This window comes from Larus michahellis, chromosome 8 (genome assembly GCF_964199755.1).
Source record: "Larus michahellis chromosome 8, bLarMic1.1, whole genome shotgun sequence".
NCBI classification, from domain to species: domain Eukaryota; kingdom Metazoa; phylum Chordata; class Aves; order Charadriiformes; family Laridae; genus Larus; species Larus michahellis.
In genome coordinates this window covers 41099226-41117034 of record NC_133903.1, presented here as the reverse complement: position 1 = coordinate 41117034, position 17809 = coordinate 41099226, and the positions used below count along the sequence as shown (strand labels likewise).

Here is a 17809-nt window from a genome sequence, read left to right as displayed (position 1 = left end):
AGGACCTGAGCTTTAGGCAGGCTAAGGATGAAATCCCGGCCCCACCGAAACCAGAATCCCCCCACCCAAGATGTCCCTTTATATTTTACACAACAAACGCAGAAATGCAAATGGCAGCATGCCTGTAAGGAAAGCACTTTACCAGCACTAACAGGTGCAACGCGGTTCATTGTTTTGCTCCTTTTGCTGGCAAACAAGCTGCTACGCACTTATACATATCCCAAGACCACATTCTTCCAATAGAGCTAAATATTGTGCTCAGCTAAGGAGTGCAGGGAAATCAGGGGTGGGGGGGTATTACATTTTCAAAAGAAATTTCCTTCACATGTCTGCAACTCGGTTACTCTGTGCTTTGCTACTGTATGAACATCTTCCACTTGTACATGCATAAAATAGAAGCGGATTTAAACAAAGGGAAACCTGTAATGCACAGAAACAGGGGGGGAAGTGAAGAAAAGCAAAATAAAAGCTAGGTGAAAAGTAATTGTTTTGTAGAATCTTTTCAAATTGCACAATTGAAAAGATTCTACTTAATTAAAGCTCTTCTAGTAGAAACAAACTTTAGAGGTGAGACTCCTAACTCAGCTGTGCTTCTTTGGCGAGATGTGCTTTTGCCGACTGAAGCGTCTCCACTCACCCGTTCATCGGGGACTGTGCTGGAGACACAGCTGCTCCAGTATCTTAGTCCTTTGTTTTCCAAACAGTTACTTTGGGAAGGGAAGTATCTCTCTGCAGGCTTTTAAATGCACCTTAGAAATTAGGGTTTCACTTAGGGTATTATTTAATAAGAGCTACTCCGAAGGGGAAGTGAATCCAGTAAGAACTCTTCCCAGCTGCGCTGCACTAATTAAATTTGATGACCTACATTTCCTAATTATGCCTCCTGTATCTGAGGCAGCACATGACTGTACTTCGCCGCATCCAAGCCAGCGTCCTCCGCAGAGTGGCAGCGATGCTCCCAAGGGGTTACACACTGGAGCATCTGAGCTCTGCCCACCTGCCCGCTCCGCATGGACCAGGGGAGGCAGCGATGCCATCCACCATCCTCCCAACGGGTCCCACGTTTGGAGCGCAGCCCAAACCCACCGCTGCCCGGAGCACACAGCAGTGGCACGACTAACAGACACAAGGCAACAGCTGCCTGCTTCCAGACTCGCGTGGGAATAGGGAGCACGTCTGCCGGGCTAACAGCCAAGAGTCCATGATACAGCAGCCTCGAGTATTACTTTATAGTCAGCCTAATGGCTTTTCCTTTCTCTGCACAGTACTACGTAACTTCACTGCCATACAGAAATAAAGGGAAATACTGAAATTTATAAAATTATAACTAAATGGAAACTGTTACCTCACCAGATGCTATCAACACCAGCAGAGGTGTGGAAGTAACCTGACAGCTTGTAATTGCAGCCTTCCCAGACAGAGGTGATGCCAGAGCCCACTGGTACCTGCAGGACCTGCTGCAAACAAAAGGTGAAGTTGGGGCTGGAGCAGCAGTCAGTCCTGAAAAAGTTAAATGGAAACCACTTAATGCACTCCTACCACTGAGGAGCTGAACCGTGTATGTCCTTGGCAGCTGTTTTTGGTTTTGTCTGCTGGGGAGGACATCACTGCTGCTGAACCTCCCCAAGGACCGCAATCCCAGCCAGGCAAGCCCCAGCCCTACCAAGAGGGCTCAGCTGTGGACACGCCGTGCCATCCAGCCTGAGAGGAGGGAAGCCACGCCTGCACCATGTGCCAACTGTGAGGGAAATTGCCATGGGCACCTGGTCTATGGACAACCGCCTTTGACTGCGGCATTGAGCCCTTAGTGCATCTCCTGCAAGCATCCTGGAGAAAATAAAGATGCCCTAAAACTTGTTAGTTGCATAACCCCATGTAAGGAAGAAAGCTCAAGAGTCCCTCATTCACTCCTCACGATCGCTGGGTTACACTTTGGAAGACCAGAGACAAGCATATATTGTACAGCAAGCTTTTTAGCTTCTTCAGTAGGAAGGGTCTTCTGCTGGGCGGTGTAACTCCACACTGCACACGCTTACAGATCTGTGGGTCAAGCAATAAAGCGGAAACCTGGGAAAATAGAGACTGCTACATTCTTTGTAGATGTTAGCATTGTTTTTAAAACTTGTCTCTATCTACTGCTGAATGCTTCTGATGTCCTACAAGTGGTAAGTGCTCAAGGGGAAAGGTAGAAAGCCTGTTTTCCTACCTGTTCTGGCTGGGAAAGGAAGTTATAACTGTAGTTACACAACAGTGAGGAGAAGCTGCAGAAACAAATACAGTCTGCAAGGTCAGAGCAGACGGAATACAGTATTTTGTTTGGCCTGTTCCACATCCATCTCCCAATTCAGCAGAGTAAGAGGCTGAAAAGAGGGCGAAGGTAAGAAGCAAGTCTCCAGCACACTGGAACATGCCAAGTCTTTTCAATACTCACTTGGCTCTAAAGGAAGAAATACAGCTTCTCCTTCAGAGACCACTGCTTACAACGACCAGAAAGATGATGCTCCTGAAAAACCTAACACACGCTTAGCAGATATTAATTCATAAAGGCATGATAATTTGTTCAGAATATGGTAACACTCCATGCTCTTTCAGTTAAAGTGGTGAAGCTAAAACACACCAAACAAGTGACAGATTTCACAGACAAAATGCACGTCCTTAATAAGTAAAAGTAGTTGCATAACAAACACACAGAATTAATAATTTTTAAAAGCCTTATTTTCACAAAGCTGACATTGTTGAGCCAAATCATTAAGCAGCTAATTCGCATGCTAAAAATAAGTGATGCCCAGGAGCAGTTTTAAGAAAATATCATTCAATGTCCAGAAAGCCCGCCCTCGTATGTGAGAAAGAATGCTGTACTAGATTAAGGATCAAAGACAATGGCTAAGTTAATTGGTGTAGAGGGGAAATTAAATCAGATATAGAAGCCAAAACAATTATAAGTAAGTACGTTTTAGTGCAATATATCAGAAATTAAGAGAACTTATAAGAGCAAAAGGACCTAGTGATAATCTCTGGATAGTAGAATCAAGATTCACACGGGCCATTTTTTTTCTCCTTTGCTTCCCTACCTTAGGAACAACAGGAATAGCAACAGTGGTACTGATTCATTACTATGTGGAAAGGGTGAAATTTTCAATATTCACACCAAAAAGGTAAAAGTACCGCATAAATATTTCTGTTCTGCATGGGGAATAAGCTAGTTAAATATTCAGAGTAATTTTCATCCCAACCATAACACAGGAGGACATTAAGCAGCAGTTATTAAAAAGTACTTTTAAAACAGCAGGTCAGGATGATTTTCACCTAAGGAGGAGTTCTGCAGTATTCATAATCCTTCACAGCCTAATGGGGACACCAGAAAAATTTGCAAAATGACTGACAGGGGAGTAATAAGAAATTGAAGGATAAAATAACAAATACAACTCAGCATGTGTTTACAGAAAATGAATCTCACACAGTTTGATACAGCTTTGGGTGAAAGGGTAATGCCAGTCAATAGCAGTGATAGCACTGATGCACCAGGTTAACGTGTGCAAGTGGATACTGCTGCTGGTATGCAAATAGACTGTTTTTACACATGTCTCAAGACCTGCTGAGAATGGAAATCACTGCTGAATAGGTGAGTTTCAAACAGAAACCCTCTGTGCAAGGTCACTCAAGTTTCACACAAATAGCCCACAGGCACACCATCATCACTGCTCAGTGACCAAAGGAGCATTAAATTGTGAGCAAACCAGGTCACAGGCAGGAAGGACGGCACAAGAGGTACAAGCGATCAACTCACGCTGCCATATGGCCACTACGAAGGCTGCGTGGCTGGCAGGAGGACGTCAGGCCACAGCCAGCAGATGGGCCATCTGTTTAGTTTTGTAAACCAACCACCGCAGAGGATCATCGTCTGCACGTGGGCTCTAACAGTGACCCTGAAATCAAAGCGAGACCTTTGGACGGACAAGCAGGGGAACACTGTGAGATCCACCATCCCTGCATGTGCCGTTGCCACAGGTGCTCCAAGTACCACTTCCACCACACGGAGAACATCCAACAGTCACGAAGGGCTTGGACAGGAGCCACCAGGAGGAAGGCATCGTTTCCAAAACCTCAATCAAAGCGGCATTCACAGAGCTCAATCCGTTTCGCTGATCAAAGAGAGGATTATACAGGCCTTCAATCACGTCTGCAAAGACCTACACAAGGAACAGAAATTCAGTAATAAGCTCTGACAAAATACAGCACCTAGAGGTTGAATCCAAACCAGGGGCCATTGGTGATGCAAGGAGAGCGTTTTTATTTTAAAAGGAAGATTATTATTTAGATAACTTAGCAAGGACTGTGTTAAACTCTTTCCCTGCTTTGCAGCCCGAGCAGAGGGCACTCATGGCCGGGCAGCGAGCAGCCCACCCCAATGCAGACAGCATGGGTCTGCGAGAAGATGATGGGAGAAAGGCTGAACCCGGGAGCCTGCTGCTAGTCCGGGTACCAGAAAACACTGACGGACTTCACAACTTTTCCTCTGTGTTCAGTGAAGGAGAAGAAGGTACAGGGCCTGGTGAGAAACTATGGCACTACTCAGACAGTGGCTAATGCCAGTGCAAATGATGTAATTTTAGGAACAGATGAGTCTGAAAATCTTGACTGAGGAACTTTTTTTTTTTTTTACTTTTTTTTTTTAATTGCTGCCACACATCCCTGCGCAGGCAGGAGTGCGCTCACAAAAACAGATGACGTACTCGATTTACTACTGACAAACGGATCAATTTTCTTTTTGCGGGTAGTAAAAGGCCTCCCTGGAAAAGCTTGTGGCTATTTAGAAGAGGCAAGGTGGTTAAAGATATCTTACAGCATCACTTACTCACCACTTCTGCCAGTGTACTTAGCAAACAGGAACATTAAATGGTACAATCTTGAATGAAAGCTCACAGCATCTGCAATACGTGTGCAGCACGTCCGAGGGATGGGATAACTGGGGAGGAGCAGCGGAGTTCACTTGGGAGGGGGCGGGGGGCAAGGCGGCTTGGGGAACACTGACGTATTGTCTTTCCATTACTAAAAATTACACTTTGTGAAATAGCATTAGATCATTTTAAGAGGTTTATGTAAGGACACTGAAAAACAAGTCCTTTTGCAAACTCTATTTTTTTTAACAACTCCCTCCCCTTTCTATTTCCACTATGCATCAGGTCGTGAAAATCAAACATGCAGTAAGTCTACTGTTCCCTGACAGAGGAGACCAACCTCGACCTAAGTTAAATCTTCCAGCTGTTCCCGGCTCCTTCTCTTCTCTCCATCAGACAGGCTCATAGCAGTGCCTTAATTACTTGTTTAGGAAGGATGTGACATGTTCCAATTTAATACATTTAGCCCTTCTTAGAGCAAATGTAGAATTAAGCCTCAGTATGCACTTGACAGATCTCTTAGCAACTAGAGTGCAATCAGCCAACAATGGATGATTCACAGTTTTAGCAAGAGTGTGCAGAACTGCCTGCCAAAAGTCTGAATAAACTCACATTGCTAGACACTATGGTAAAATGTACCCTGATCTCTTTTAAACTATTATATCATAGAGGAAAGTTAAACTGCATGCATTCCAGCAGCTCGCCCGAGTCTGGAAATACGATTTAAACGCAACATCTCCATTTTATGATAACTGAGACTTCTCGGTGGTTATTTTCACTTAATTAGGATAATGGTACCTTTCAAGGGAAACTGCTAAAATCCATCAGTTTGTGTAAATAAGGGACAGCTTCTTCCGTTTCCTTTGCTCTGAAGTGGGAAAAGGAAGAGTCTGGAGGACACTAACGGAGGCAGTCTATCCAGAGTCACGCTGATTAGAAGATGGGCTTAATCTCACGCCTACTGCTGCGGGGCCCACTGGCATTTAAAATATTTAGAGATCTCTGCAATCCGTGAGTCAGAGGGGAAGAGCAGGAAGCAGCACAAGAGAGTGCAAATATCCATCCTGACACATTGCTATACTCTCTTTATTGCCCCCCAAAGCCCAGCTGAGGACCAGGCTGCCACAACAGAGACAAGACCGTTTGTATTTCTACAGCCAAATTTTTGCCTTCATTGACCAGTTTCACTCCAGGCTTTGGAAGAGTTTCCTCTATGCTCTCCATGTGGGTATCTTCCTACACAAAAACATACTCGAGCAAATCCTTTACGAAATACTATTGAAAACTGAAGAAAAAACAAAAACAGGAAAAGCTCTGCTGGGATTAGTCCCACACAGTGAGGACACCGAGTGACAGAGGATAAGTCACAGACCCTTCCCTTTTGGCTACAATGATGAATCATGACCAGAGCTTTTCCTGTGACACACAGGACAGCAGAGTGAAACCTCTCGTGAGTAACAGGGTCTCGTCCCAGGAGACGGGGACAGCCCTCCCCAGCATTCTAGCCCCATCTTAATGTCCTTACAGTGAAGAGTCCCTTTGGATCTCTGTCACAAACTTCATCTCCAGGGGTCTGAAAAGCATTTCACTCTATTTTATGGCAATTTATGCATTGCATTTGCTCATATCTCACATTCTGGACTCTGTTTTTCATCATCCCTTCCCTGAGACATCAATATTGACAGCAGAAGAGAGACACCACTGTTGTCCTTTCTACTTAAACCACCTCAAGCCACCGCTCACTTGGTACCCAACTGAACATAACCCCATTTGAAAATACAGACATCTTAGCCACCTTTCTTTGCCACCTTTTCAGCAGGTCTTGTCCTCCATCTCTCTTTTGAGGCAGGGGACGACTTGGTAGGAGAGCCACCCCTAGCTCCATCCAGGCACCACGCAAATGCTCTGACCCCACATCGCTCCCAGGAAAGAATGCCACGGCCCTTAAAGACTGGGCACACACCCAAGACAATGAAAAGCTGCAGCACACTAAATCTGTTTACCATTTCGGCAAGGCGCCCTGGCAGCCCCACACTGCCCCAGCCACCAGCAGCCTGGGGATCTCTCCCGTTGCAGGCAGGAGCCACGTGCCGGCAGCCTCCAGCAGCCCTTTTCCAGGTAAAGCAGATATGTTTGGCTAAATAAGCAGCTTTCTTTGGCACGGAAGAGCGGGGCGTCCGCGTCGGTTGGCAGACTTCGCCTCTGAAAAGAGGGTTGTGGTCAGGGAAAGGAATTTGAACACATTGAGCTCCATGCTGTCTTTATATGAGGACAGTCACAAGTTTCTGCTCCTATGGGCTGATGACCCTTCAAAGTGAAACGAAGGCAGCAGGGGAGGTACAGCAAGTGTCAGGAAGATACATTAAGTGCAAAAATACCATAGTTGAGAGTTTCTGTGAATGCACAAGGACAAAAATTAGGCAGGTAAAGAGAGGAGCAGGTAAAAAGTAGAAGGTGCTTATACATTTATTGCTTTTGTAAAGAGAAGCTTCCTATTGACAACGCTCTCAACAGACAAACCACAGCCTAGGAGACACTTCCATTTCCATAAGGATTAGATCAAAGGGATGAAAAGAATGAGACCAGTGGGGACACAGGGAGCAGGGGCACAGGCGTCTTGGTCAGGGAGGGAGCCATGGGTGGGAGGGGGCTCTGGCATTTGACTTCAACGAAGCAGCAATGTCTGATCTGTGCCATGTACCACCAGCATCACCACATACCGTCAGCTAAAAAAAGCACCGTTATATCTAGAAACAAAATCCACCGGGGACTGATTTTTGCCTCAGCTCTGAGCAGGCTATCCTTCGCCTGAACGGAGGCAGATGGGATGTCATTTTTTCCATCCCTGACTTGCTCTGCGGCAGCTCTTTTGGGAGCTCTGCTACCGCCTGGGCCGCAGAGCGCCCGTGGTGGTGTTTCTGCTTTGGGGAACTCGATGCTGCTCAATGGCTGACGTGAATTCCCGCGTCATACGAGGCAGCGGAGCAGAATTCCCTCACTCTCTGTTTTACCCTATAAGGGCATTCGACGACGGCGCCGCGAACCTGCACCTTCGCACAGATTTTCTGCAGCTGCTGCAGCACGGCGAAGCCAAGACCAAGTTTGGATTCTTGCGTGTTGTGATAATCAGCTGGGGTTCGGAAAATCCTTCAAAAAAAAAAATCTAATGTTCTGGCAACTTCACAAGGCTTCTGAAAAAATAACAGTTTAATATCTGGAACAAAAATACTCTGAGGAAGTCCAAGACCAACAGAGCACAGAACATTTTTCCCCCCCTAACTGTTACTGTACAGCACTTCCTTGTCCCCAGCTCAGTGAAACTGGAACGTTTGCATCAAGATGCTGAAACATTTCATTGGAAGTCAGGCAGCAAGGTAGAAAGATAAAGGGCTATTCATACGCTTGAATATTTTTTTAATTTTCTGGGTTTTGTTTATTTTTATTCCTGTCCCATGAATTTCCTCAGTCTTTTAATGCATCTTAATCTTCATCAATATTTAACTCTGCAGCAGAAATACTGCATACTTTGTTTTCCCGTCTAACTTGAGAGGCGGGGAAGAAAAACATCTATGGGAAGAAGAAAAACAGCCAGTTCTAAAGGAAACGACTTTTCCTTTTTCCACAAGATGTCCTGGAATAGAGTCAGGGAGAAGGATGAAAGAGAAAGGTGGGCAGCAAGAGCACCATGCTATTTCAGAGAGTTAGTTAGGGTCATCATTTAGGACTTCTTCCTACCTCTGGGTCCCAGGTTTAAGACCAGCCTAAGATCAAAACCCAAAATGTTTCTCAATGATGGACTTAACTCTCAGCAGACATTACCACATAACAGCGGTTCCCTGCAGTAATAAAAAAACTACAGTATCGCTCACAATGAACAAGTAACTATATAAATATATATATATATAATTACATACACTATGGACACATACACGCATCTACACATAGGTATGCATGAGAACCTTTCAACTGGGGACGGGAATGCTTAGTGAACTTTTGCAAGCTAAGGGAGATCTCTCATCATTTTCAGTCTATCCTGGAATAGCAATTTCCCATCGCACACAACAGACAAGTCTGTAAGAAGCTGCCCAGCACAGAGCAGAACTGATGTAACCCCGTGCTAGTAGAGATGCTCCACAGGACACTACCTGGCTCATTATACCACACTAGAGCCTCCAACAGAAAGACTATTTTTGTGTTTCCTTTGTCTCTTACTGAAATCTGTAAGTTCAGATTGTGTCCTGCAAAGTCTCAGTTAACTAATTTTCCACCTGCCCGCTCTGCCAGGGAGCAGCACCCAGAGCAGTGTTTGTAACTGGGACACTGGTGGTCTCCATGCATATAGTTAAAAATAAAGTGAAGAAAATCTCAGTTAAAATGTATGGAGGGTTAAGCTTTCCGTCATAGTATTTTCAGTGTCGGCTATGAAACACTACGGGTTTTTTCCTTGAGAAAAAAAAAAGAAAAAAAAAGAGAGAGAGTTGCTGTGTTTGGACAAGCCCATGCTCTGCCCTCCTTCGGAGCTGCTGGGGCTCATGCTACAGCAAACCAGAGCCCACATAACACCTACTGCAGCATCAAGAAAACCAGCACGGAGCTCCCTGCACCAGTGTCCAGAAGACCCCAAGGCCCCTGAAGAACCTGTGCACGCCCTCAGCTCAACCAGAGAAACCGGGTACAACAGAGCTGCTCTAGACCTTGGATACAACAGGAAGCAAACCCAAACCTGGAATACATTTTTATTTCCAAGTATTGCACAAAGGATTTATATACTTTAATCCTGGTTGTCCTGGTTTGAGTGACACAGGATTCATTTCTTTCAGTAATTTTACTTTTCAGTAAGGTCTTTTCTAACGCTTGGGAAAACTACACTTTCAGAAGACTCCAGTGTCTGAATTTGTGACAATATTTACTTCATAGCCAGCTATGGTATGTGGATTTCAGGATCTCAGTGTTTTCAAGCTCGCCAGATGCACGGATGAGGAGGAACAAGACCCAGGCACTTGACCCAAGATGGCCCACAGTATTATTTCGTACCATGAATGTCACATTCAATACAAATTAGGAAGTTTGCTGAGGAGTTCCTCCTCTCTATGATGGCTGCGATCCTGAGAACTTCTTGCCCCAGCACCAGACCCCTTCCCTTCCTCCCAAAGCCTCAGCGCTCGCCGTGTCCCACATTTGCTGTCCCCTGCTGGGAGGGCACAGCTTCCTGCTGATAGAACGGGCTCAGTATAATCCTTGTGTATTTTATATTGGTAACAGAACAATACTGGTTCTTTATTATTAATGTTAAATATTTAGCCTTACTCTATTAAATCTGTTTATATTTCAACCCTCGGCTTTCCTTGTTTTTGCCCTGATCCCCCTTCCCAGGTGGGGAGGTGACAGAACAATTGTCTGAACAACAGTAAGTTGTTGTGGGTTCCTCAAACTGTAACACTGGTGCATCAAGCTCTCCTGCAACGGGGACCTGGACCTAGCAGAGCACAGGAACTCAGCACTTGTATCATCCCTCCATGTGATTATTTTTAAGGAATTTCACTAACGTAACAGGAGAGCAGAAACCTGCAGTATTTCAGTCTGTGAACGAACATGTTTGGATACAGTCTGGCTCAGCAGAGGGGGACGATGCCACGCAAAGCCCTGTTGTGCAGGAAGCCACGTAGACTACGGTGCCTTGGGACCCCTCTGGATTAACTGCAAAAACAGACAAATCAAGCTAATAAATCTCACATGCAGGTACACCTCCCAAAAATGTGGAAATACTGAGAAGAGAGGAGTCCCGACAGTGCCACCTGTGGAAGGCTCAGCTTACAGAACCAAGATGTAATTGCGTCTCTCCATTCCCGCTTGCAGCTGAAATCCAGAGTCACATCAACAAACCCTTGGCACATAAAACAACAGCTTCCGAGTGCTTTTACAGAAATTAATGACTCATTTCCACACCTCTGCAGCTCAGGGGGTTCATTATGCCAACCTCATGAAGTTCAACAAGACCAAGTCCAAGGTCCTCCATCTGGGTTGGGGCAATCCCAAGCACCGATATAGGCTGGGCAGCGACTGGCTTGAGAACAGCCCTGAAGAAAAGGACTTGGGCGTACTGGTACAAGACAAGAGGCTCAACATGAGCCGTCAGAGTGCACTTGCAGCCCAGAAAGCCAATCGTATCCTGGGCTGCATCAAGAGAAGTGTGGCCAGCAGGTCGAGGGAGGTGATTCTCCCCTTCTACTCCACTCTCGTGAGACCCCACCTGGAGCACGGCATCCAGTTCTGGAGCCCCTACTATAAGAGAGATATGGACGTGCTGGAACATGTCCAGAGAAGGGCCACGAGGATGATCAGAGGACTGGAGCACCTCTCCTATGAAGACAGGCTGAGAGAGCTGGGGTTGTTCAGTCTGGAGAAAAGAAGGCTCCAAGGAGACCTTATTGTGGCCTACCAGTATCTTAAGGGAGCCTACAAGAAAGCTGGTGAGGGACTTTTTAGGATGTCAGGTAATGGTAGGACTAGAGGGAATGGATTAAAACTAGAGATGGGTCGATTCAGATTGGATGTTAGGACCAAGTTCTTCACCATGAGGGTGGTGAGACGCTGGAACAGGTTGCCCAGAGAGGTGGTGGAAGCCCCACCCCTGGGAGTTTTTAAGGCCAGGCTGGATGGGGCTCTGAGCAACCTAATCTAGTGGGAGATGCCCCTGCCCATGACAGGGGGGTTGGAACTAGATGATCTTTAAGGTCCCTTCCAACCCTGACAATTCTATGATTCTATGATTGTCTGCTGTGGATGGACAGCAAATGGTGTATCTCTGCCCAGCTGGCTCAGCCAAGGGAAGCCATGGGTGCTCCTGTGAGCCCCTCTGGGAGCAGGGGAGCTGCCGGCTCCCCACCGCTGCTCTGCCACCACCTGGGGTCCTGGCACATGGCATGGCAGGGACAGAACACAGCTCCCTGGTGGCACAGCTCTGCTTGAGCAGACCTGGTGAAGGGGAGCCTGGCCACCAACTGGTGGCTGCAGCAGGTAGAGAACCCAAATGCCTTCAAACCCTAAGGAATCAAGCGAGCGAGACACAAAACTCATGATAGAGAAGAGCCTGCACCCGATGTTTTGTTGCCCTGAATACAGAAAACCCTGCCCAATTAAGCAAAAAGCAAACTTTGGCCAAAACCACAACAAACAGACAGGACAAAATGGGACCAGAGGAAATCAGTGTTGGTTTTCAGTAAGCTCCCTGCAGAACGGCTGGTCTGACCAGCAATGCTAGGCTTTCTGATGGATTATTTGTTCATTTAAGATTTTCCCTCTCGATCAGAGCAAACAAGATCAACAGGCACTTCAGAAAGAGTACAAACAAGTTTCTTAAATGTAGCCTGGAAAAAATTCCAGGCTTATTATAAATCATGAGATTTATACTGAAATGCCCCTCTCCATCTAAATTATTCCTCTTCTCAAATACAAATTTCAAATACAAATAAGACCCATCAAATCTTCTCTCATTTCAAGCAAAAAACCCCCAACCATATACCCCCCAAAACCCAATACACAATGCTTCGTCCCTGCCTTGAAGCAGAAGTTGGATCTACAACTTAATGGCCCGTGTGGATGCTCCAGTGGCACAGCTGCCCCACTTGGGGGAATCATAGAAGCATTTCTCCAGCGCAGAGCGACCGCCACCAAGGACCCTGGCACAAAAGGTTTTCAGCGGGTCCTTGAAAGTGCTCGTTGCTGAACAGCTACTTGAGAAACCACTCCTCTCCCCATACACACAGAGTTGTGATACAGGGACAAAACCAAAACCAAGCAGCTGGGGTATGACCAGTGCTCCCATCTCAAACCCAGTGCATCATTTTGTGGATTTCCAGTCTCCATCTTCTGGGTTGCTGTTTTCTCATTCCTTAATGAGACTCATATAACTGCAAGCCCTACAGGCTTTGCGAAAGCTTGCAAGAGCCAATCCTCTATCTTTTGTGCTGTCTACACTAAACCTTCTTAGAGGGCAGCAGAGGACAGCAAGAGGTCTATCCTCCTACCCACAGGCAGGATAAATGCATCCCACAGATGCACACCTACCCTGCTCTCCAGGACTGGAAAGCCCCTGGACATCCACACAAACTACTCTAACCCTTCACTGTCCTTCCCATTTTCCCCTCATATCTAAACCTGTATTTTGCTCACCGCAGTTTAATCCCACAACTTCTTACCCTATCTGCCATAGCTAATCCCTCCCCTTGGGCAGCTGGCTGCCCAGGGAACACTTCTGCATCTTCACTGTTACACTATACAGAATGTAATGAATCTTTAATTAAATGGGCTTGATGAGGAAAAGTCATTCAAATTAGGCTTCATCAGCAAGACAAAACCCCAGCTGTCTTTCCTAAAGGATATTATGAAGCACAGTTTAGAATACCTGGAATCCAATTTTAGTACTGCAGAACAACAGTTCCCCAAACCAGCATTTGCTAGGTAAGCAGGGAACGGCTGAAAGAGAAAAATCTCCAAGATCTTAAACAATCAGGCACATTTTAAGCCATGCAGCTTTTACGGCAATCCCTTCATAAAACAGGAGATTCTAACAATCTAACAGGCTTAATGCAACCAGTAGCAAGAGTGCAGCTGGTTGCACAGGGGTTGTCACTTGCACATCCAATGTATTACAGAAAAACAGTGCAAGCGCCCTGAAAAAGGCACCTCTGGGAAGCTTATTGTAGCTCCACGGAAATGGAGTAAATAAAGCACGCATCGTCAGCACATCCTCAACGTGCTTCTCATCCTTTTAGGATGAGAGAAACACTGGGAGCTTCTCTTGTTTAATCTGCACAAGAAGATTCATGTGCTTGGCACTGAATGACTCTTCACATTGACTTCAGTGGGAACAAGCTACCCTGGATTTCAGAAGAAAAAAAAAGCACTAACAGAAAGTTAATGAGGTACAAACCAGGTTATGAATGGACCAAAGAAAAAATTCTCCTAAAGCTATTTCCTGCCCTGCTGTGATCGAATACATGCCTTTTAAGGCCTCACCTTACCCCTCCTCCTTTCTTTAGGCAATGCTTTATTGTACCCTGAGACTTTCTCCACTTTTCTAATCAGTTTCCATTATGTCCTTTTCCTTTAAAGTTTCCCACTGTTACAGCTCCACCAGGAGCAATGATGCTGAAAACGGCAGCATAGACTGGCTACGGCCTTTTAAATAGTCTTGAAATGGATCCAAGGTGGAATAAGTCTTCTGGACAGGGGGGTTAAAGCACCAGGGCTCTCACTGCAGCGCCTGCATCCCTGCTCCTGCCAAGGCAGCTCTGCACACGACAACATGGAAACTTTTAGAGCAGAGTCTAGCCTAGGGTAAGAAAAAATTCATGACCTACAAGTTTTAAAAAGGATGTTATGAACCAGGGGGCTGGATTTGGCCCCCTTCAAACCAGAGGGAGACCCAAAGGCAGAGCAGCTCTGGCAGAGGAGCGCTCAACCCATACAGTGAGTTTTCCCTATTTCCTCCTCCACTGGAAGGAGGACAATCCAAGTTTGCTTTGTGTTTTCACGTCTTGCTTTCATGTTCAAAACAGAAAACCCACCCCCTCCACGCACACGTAGTCTGCTATCACTTCTAATGAACCATTTTACCCACCTTCAAATATTTCTCCCTCAACCACATTCCCACCTCACCAGCTCACGCTCACAACCAGCAAGGCTCAGGGCTGGCTGGCAATCTCATGAGACAGGCTCTCACAAGAATTTCCTGCTTCTGGTTCAGCCAGACATACTGCAACAACAGACGCTCTCGCAGTATTTTGGCACCTCCACGCCTTGTTCAGGCCAAGACCCAGGAATGCAAGTGAAAAAAAAAACCACCACTTTTTAATTTTTAGAATTCTAAAATAACTCAGCTCTTCCCTCTGCTGCCGTGGGTGTCTGGTTGGCTTCCACACTAAAAGACTGCTTCCACTGAGATTAACTGAAACTGGAAACTATAGCGCTGAAGGTATCACCAAAAAATTTGCTTCCCAGAAAACAGCTTGGTAAGACACCACCACAGTAGGGCGTTGGAGCAGTTTACTCCAGAGAGGCAAGTGTTATGGAAAGAACAAACGACTGACCCTCCAAGTACACTGAATTAGGTTTTCCACGAGTCCTGGGGTACTTCCAGCAAGTGTTTTTATCGAGATGCCCTAGCTGGTGAAAACTGTGTGTAGGAGCCTTAGGCAAGACCTACAGATCTTTCATGCATGTTCCTAGAAGTGCAACTCACGATGGACTGAGGAAGTCACAGTTTCCACATTTTCTAGTCTCGTCTATTGAATTACCACGCAAGCCTGCACTACAGCTAGACAAGGCCATTTCTCAGTGTGACTGATGTCTCACAGTAAATACTTCAGATACTTGTAGGCTTCTACAGCTCACACCTGTACTTCAGGAAGCATCCTTCTAGGCATCCCTGCTGGGTCAACACAATTCCCACCGACAGATCAGCTTGGGAAATAGCCTTGCTGGAAATTCAGAATTTGTGCCACATACAGATGCACTCAGTCAAATCCCCTCTCCTCATGCTGGGTCTCACCTCATAGCCAGAGCCTGAACGCATACATGAAGGATAGACCATGCTGGACACTGTGGCGGGTCCTGGCTCCTTTCAAGAGGAGTGACCCTCAGATGTTCTTCTAGTTGTTCACTGGAAACACAGCTTCCTACAGCCTGTGCTGATACCAGCAGCAGTCATAGCTTAAGATACTTTCAAACACACTTTTCCTACCTCCTTGGGTGCAATGGCCGCTCCTCTGCCTCACACTTAGCTTTCTTACGGCAGCAAAAGTAGGGGAAGTGGGGGCAAGAATGTCTTTTGTGAAAAACAAAAACTCCGCACCTAGCATACAGGCAGCTCAAGTTTTAAGGATGAGTTTAGAAACAGAAGGCCAAACTTCTCAGTACAAATTGGGCTGGGCTCCTAAATCACACATAGGCTCAGGAGGAAAGAGTCTGCCTTTCAGAGACGCTGAGCCTGTACTTCCCATCCAGGGCTTTGGCCAGGGGTCAGAGGACACATACCACATTGTGAGCAGTTATTCAGGCATGTTAAAATACTTTAAAAAGATTCTGCTGCTGATCTCATCTGCAGGAGTCATCACCTACGCCGGTGTCTGTGCAGGGCTGGGGTGAACGCCTTGCACCAGACAGGGTACACCTGACAGGGAAAGCTGGCGTTGATGGCAGCCACCTCCTCATCCTCAGCTCCTCTGGAGCACCTGCCCCAAAAGATGAATGAGTACATCTATTTTCTAGTAGGTATAAAGGGGTAAGTCTATAGAAAACCTCATAACTAGAGCAGTTAACACATACGGGAAGCATGTCAGATGCTTTATGCATCAACAATGAAGAGACAGCTTTCCCAGCCCTGGAGGAGCATGCAGAAAGCAAGGCACAAATATTAAGCATTCTTTAAAGATCCAGGCTCCACATGGATTTAGCTTGTTCTTAAAATTCATTGAAGGATATATTTAATACTGCTACATGCTGTATTTAATATTACAATGCATGCAAGTTCTATTGTGTTATTAACCACACACTTTTCACGGGCACCACATTACAGTCTAAAATCTCCTAGTCAATATTTAAGGCTAAGAAACACTTTAAAGCTAAAGCCATATCATCTTGACAAATGTTACATTACGTCAGCCCTTCCACTATTGAAAAACATGATGATGATGAGATCAGCTCAGAGATGGTAAGAAAGCAGACACAGGGCAGGAAAGAGTTTAAGTGCTTTAAATTAAGACGACAGATTACAGGCTCTGCATTAAGCACTGGCACCTTACAGGATTGAGCCCCAGCTCCTTATATACTTGCGTCACAAGCACAAGCCTTAAAGTTAAAAGAAAAAGTCTCTCTCCTTGAATATTAACATAACACATAGAACGCACAGCAATTGCCTGTCTTTATCCTTTCACTCCTCCCTGGACTGAAACCATCAGCCATATCTACATCCAGCTGCCCCACACTCCTCCCTGCTCCAGATCCCACCAGCTTCAGAGCAGGCAGCCAAGGCTTGCACTTCTCCGATGGACACCTCTAGGCCATTCCCCATGCTGGATGCCTCCTGCTAGTACTAAGGCTGCAGTCCATTCCATGTGTTTAAATATTTAACGTGACTGTCAATATGTATTTTGTAAGGCTAATAAAATTAAAATGGGTTTTCAGTACTTTTTCTTACCACTCCCAAGAAGTCCAGTTTGTTACCAGCAGAGCACTTCATGGCAGATGTAGGTATGCGGTGAATCTGCTTTCAGGAATGCAAAATAGGGCACTATTTTTAGACATGGGCTCAAGATTTATATAAAACTGAATAAGACCTTACACACAGTTTTATTAGCAGCCCTTTGCTTACATTCCATCCTGGAGAAATACAAACCCATTTCTTAAAAAGTTTTGGGAATACTGCTGCGCGTTGGAGGGCTGGCAGACCTTTAGGAGCTCCCGTTAGGCTTCTGGTTGTGTGCAGCAACCGCGTAAAGAGGGTAAGGAAACTAAGCAAAGTGGAAACTAGGTTAAAATCGGAGAAGCCTGGTGCAGAATTACAAGCAGTGTCTTTAGTCCTTAAGATGAAGCGCGGACAGAGCACATTTCAACTGCACAAAAGCTTTTGGCGGTTTCTGGTGGCTGCTGACATCTGTGCCAAGGTTCCCCTAAGGATGAAGAAATGAGAAAGATAAAGCCATGCTCGGGAAATATCAAAGCCAGGACATGAAACAGCAAGCCCCAGGAGGGACAGGACACACTCGCAGAAGGGACAGTCACAGGAGTATTTTCCCACCAGTACCACAAACCCAGCTGCCCTTGTCAGAGCCTGGATAGCAGCTGTCCTTTGTATTAGTTTCGCCTTCCCCAGTCATCCCGCATGGCCAGGACATGGCACCACAGCAATG

At 45.9% G+C, this 17809-nt stretch overlaps 1 protein-coding gene across 3 annotated transcripts in view; it reads right to left on the bottom strand.

The window, feature by feature from the left end:
• Nucleotides 1–17809, bottom strand: part of DDAH1 (dimethylarginine dimethylaminohydrolase 1) — a 63836-nt gene that overhangs the window by 31051 nt on the left and 14976 nt on the right. The window contains exon 1 of one of the 3 annotated variants that reach the window (XM_074597204.1): nucleotides 17098–17364. The exons of the other annotated variants lie outside the window; for them this stretch is intronic. Coding sequence (XP_074453305.1) covers nucleotides 17098–17139 — 42 coding nt within the window. The 5' untranslated portion in view covers nucleotides 17140–17364. Of the gene's footprint in view, nucleotides 1–17097; nucleotides 17365–17809 lie in introns of those variants that run through there. 3 annotated transcript variants of the gene reach the window in all.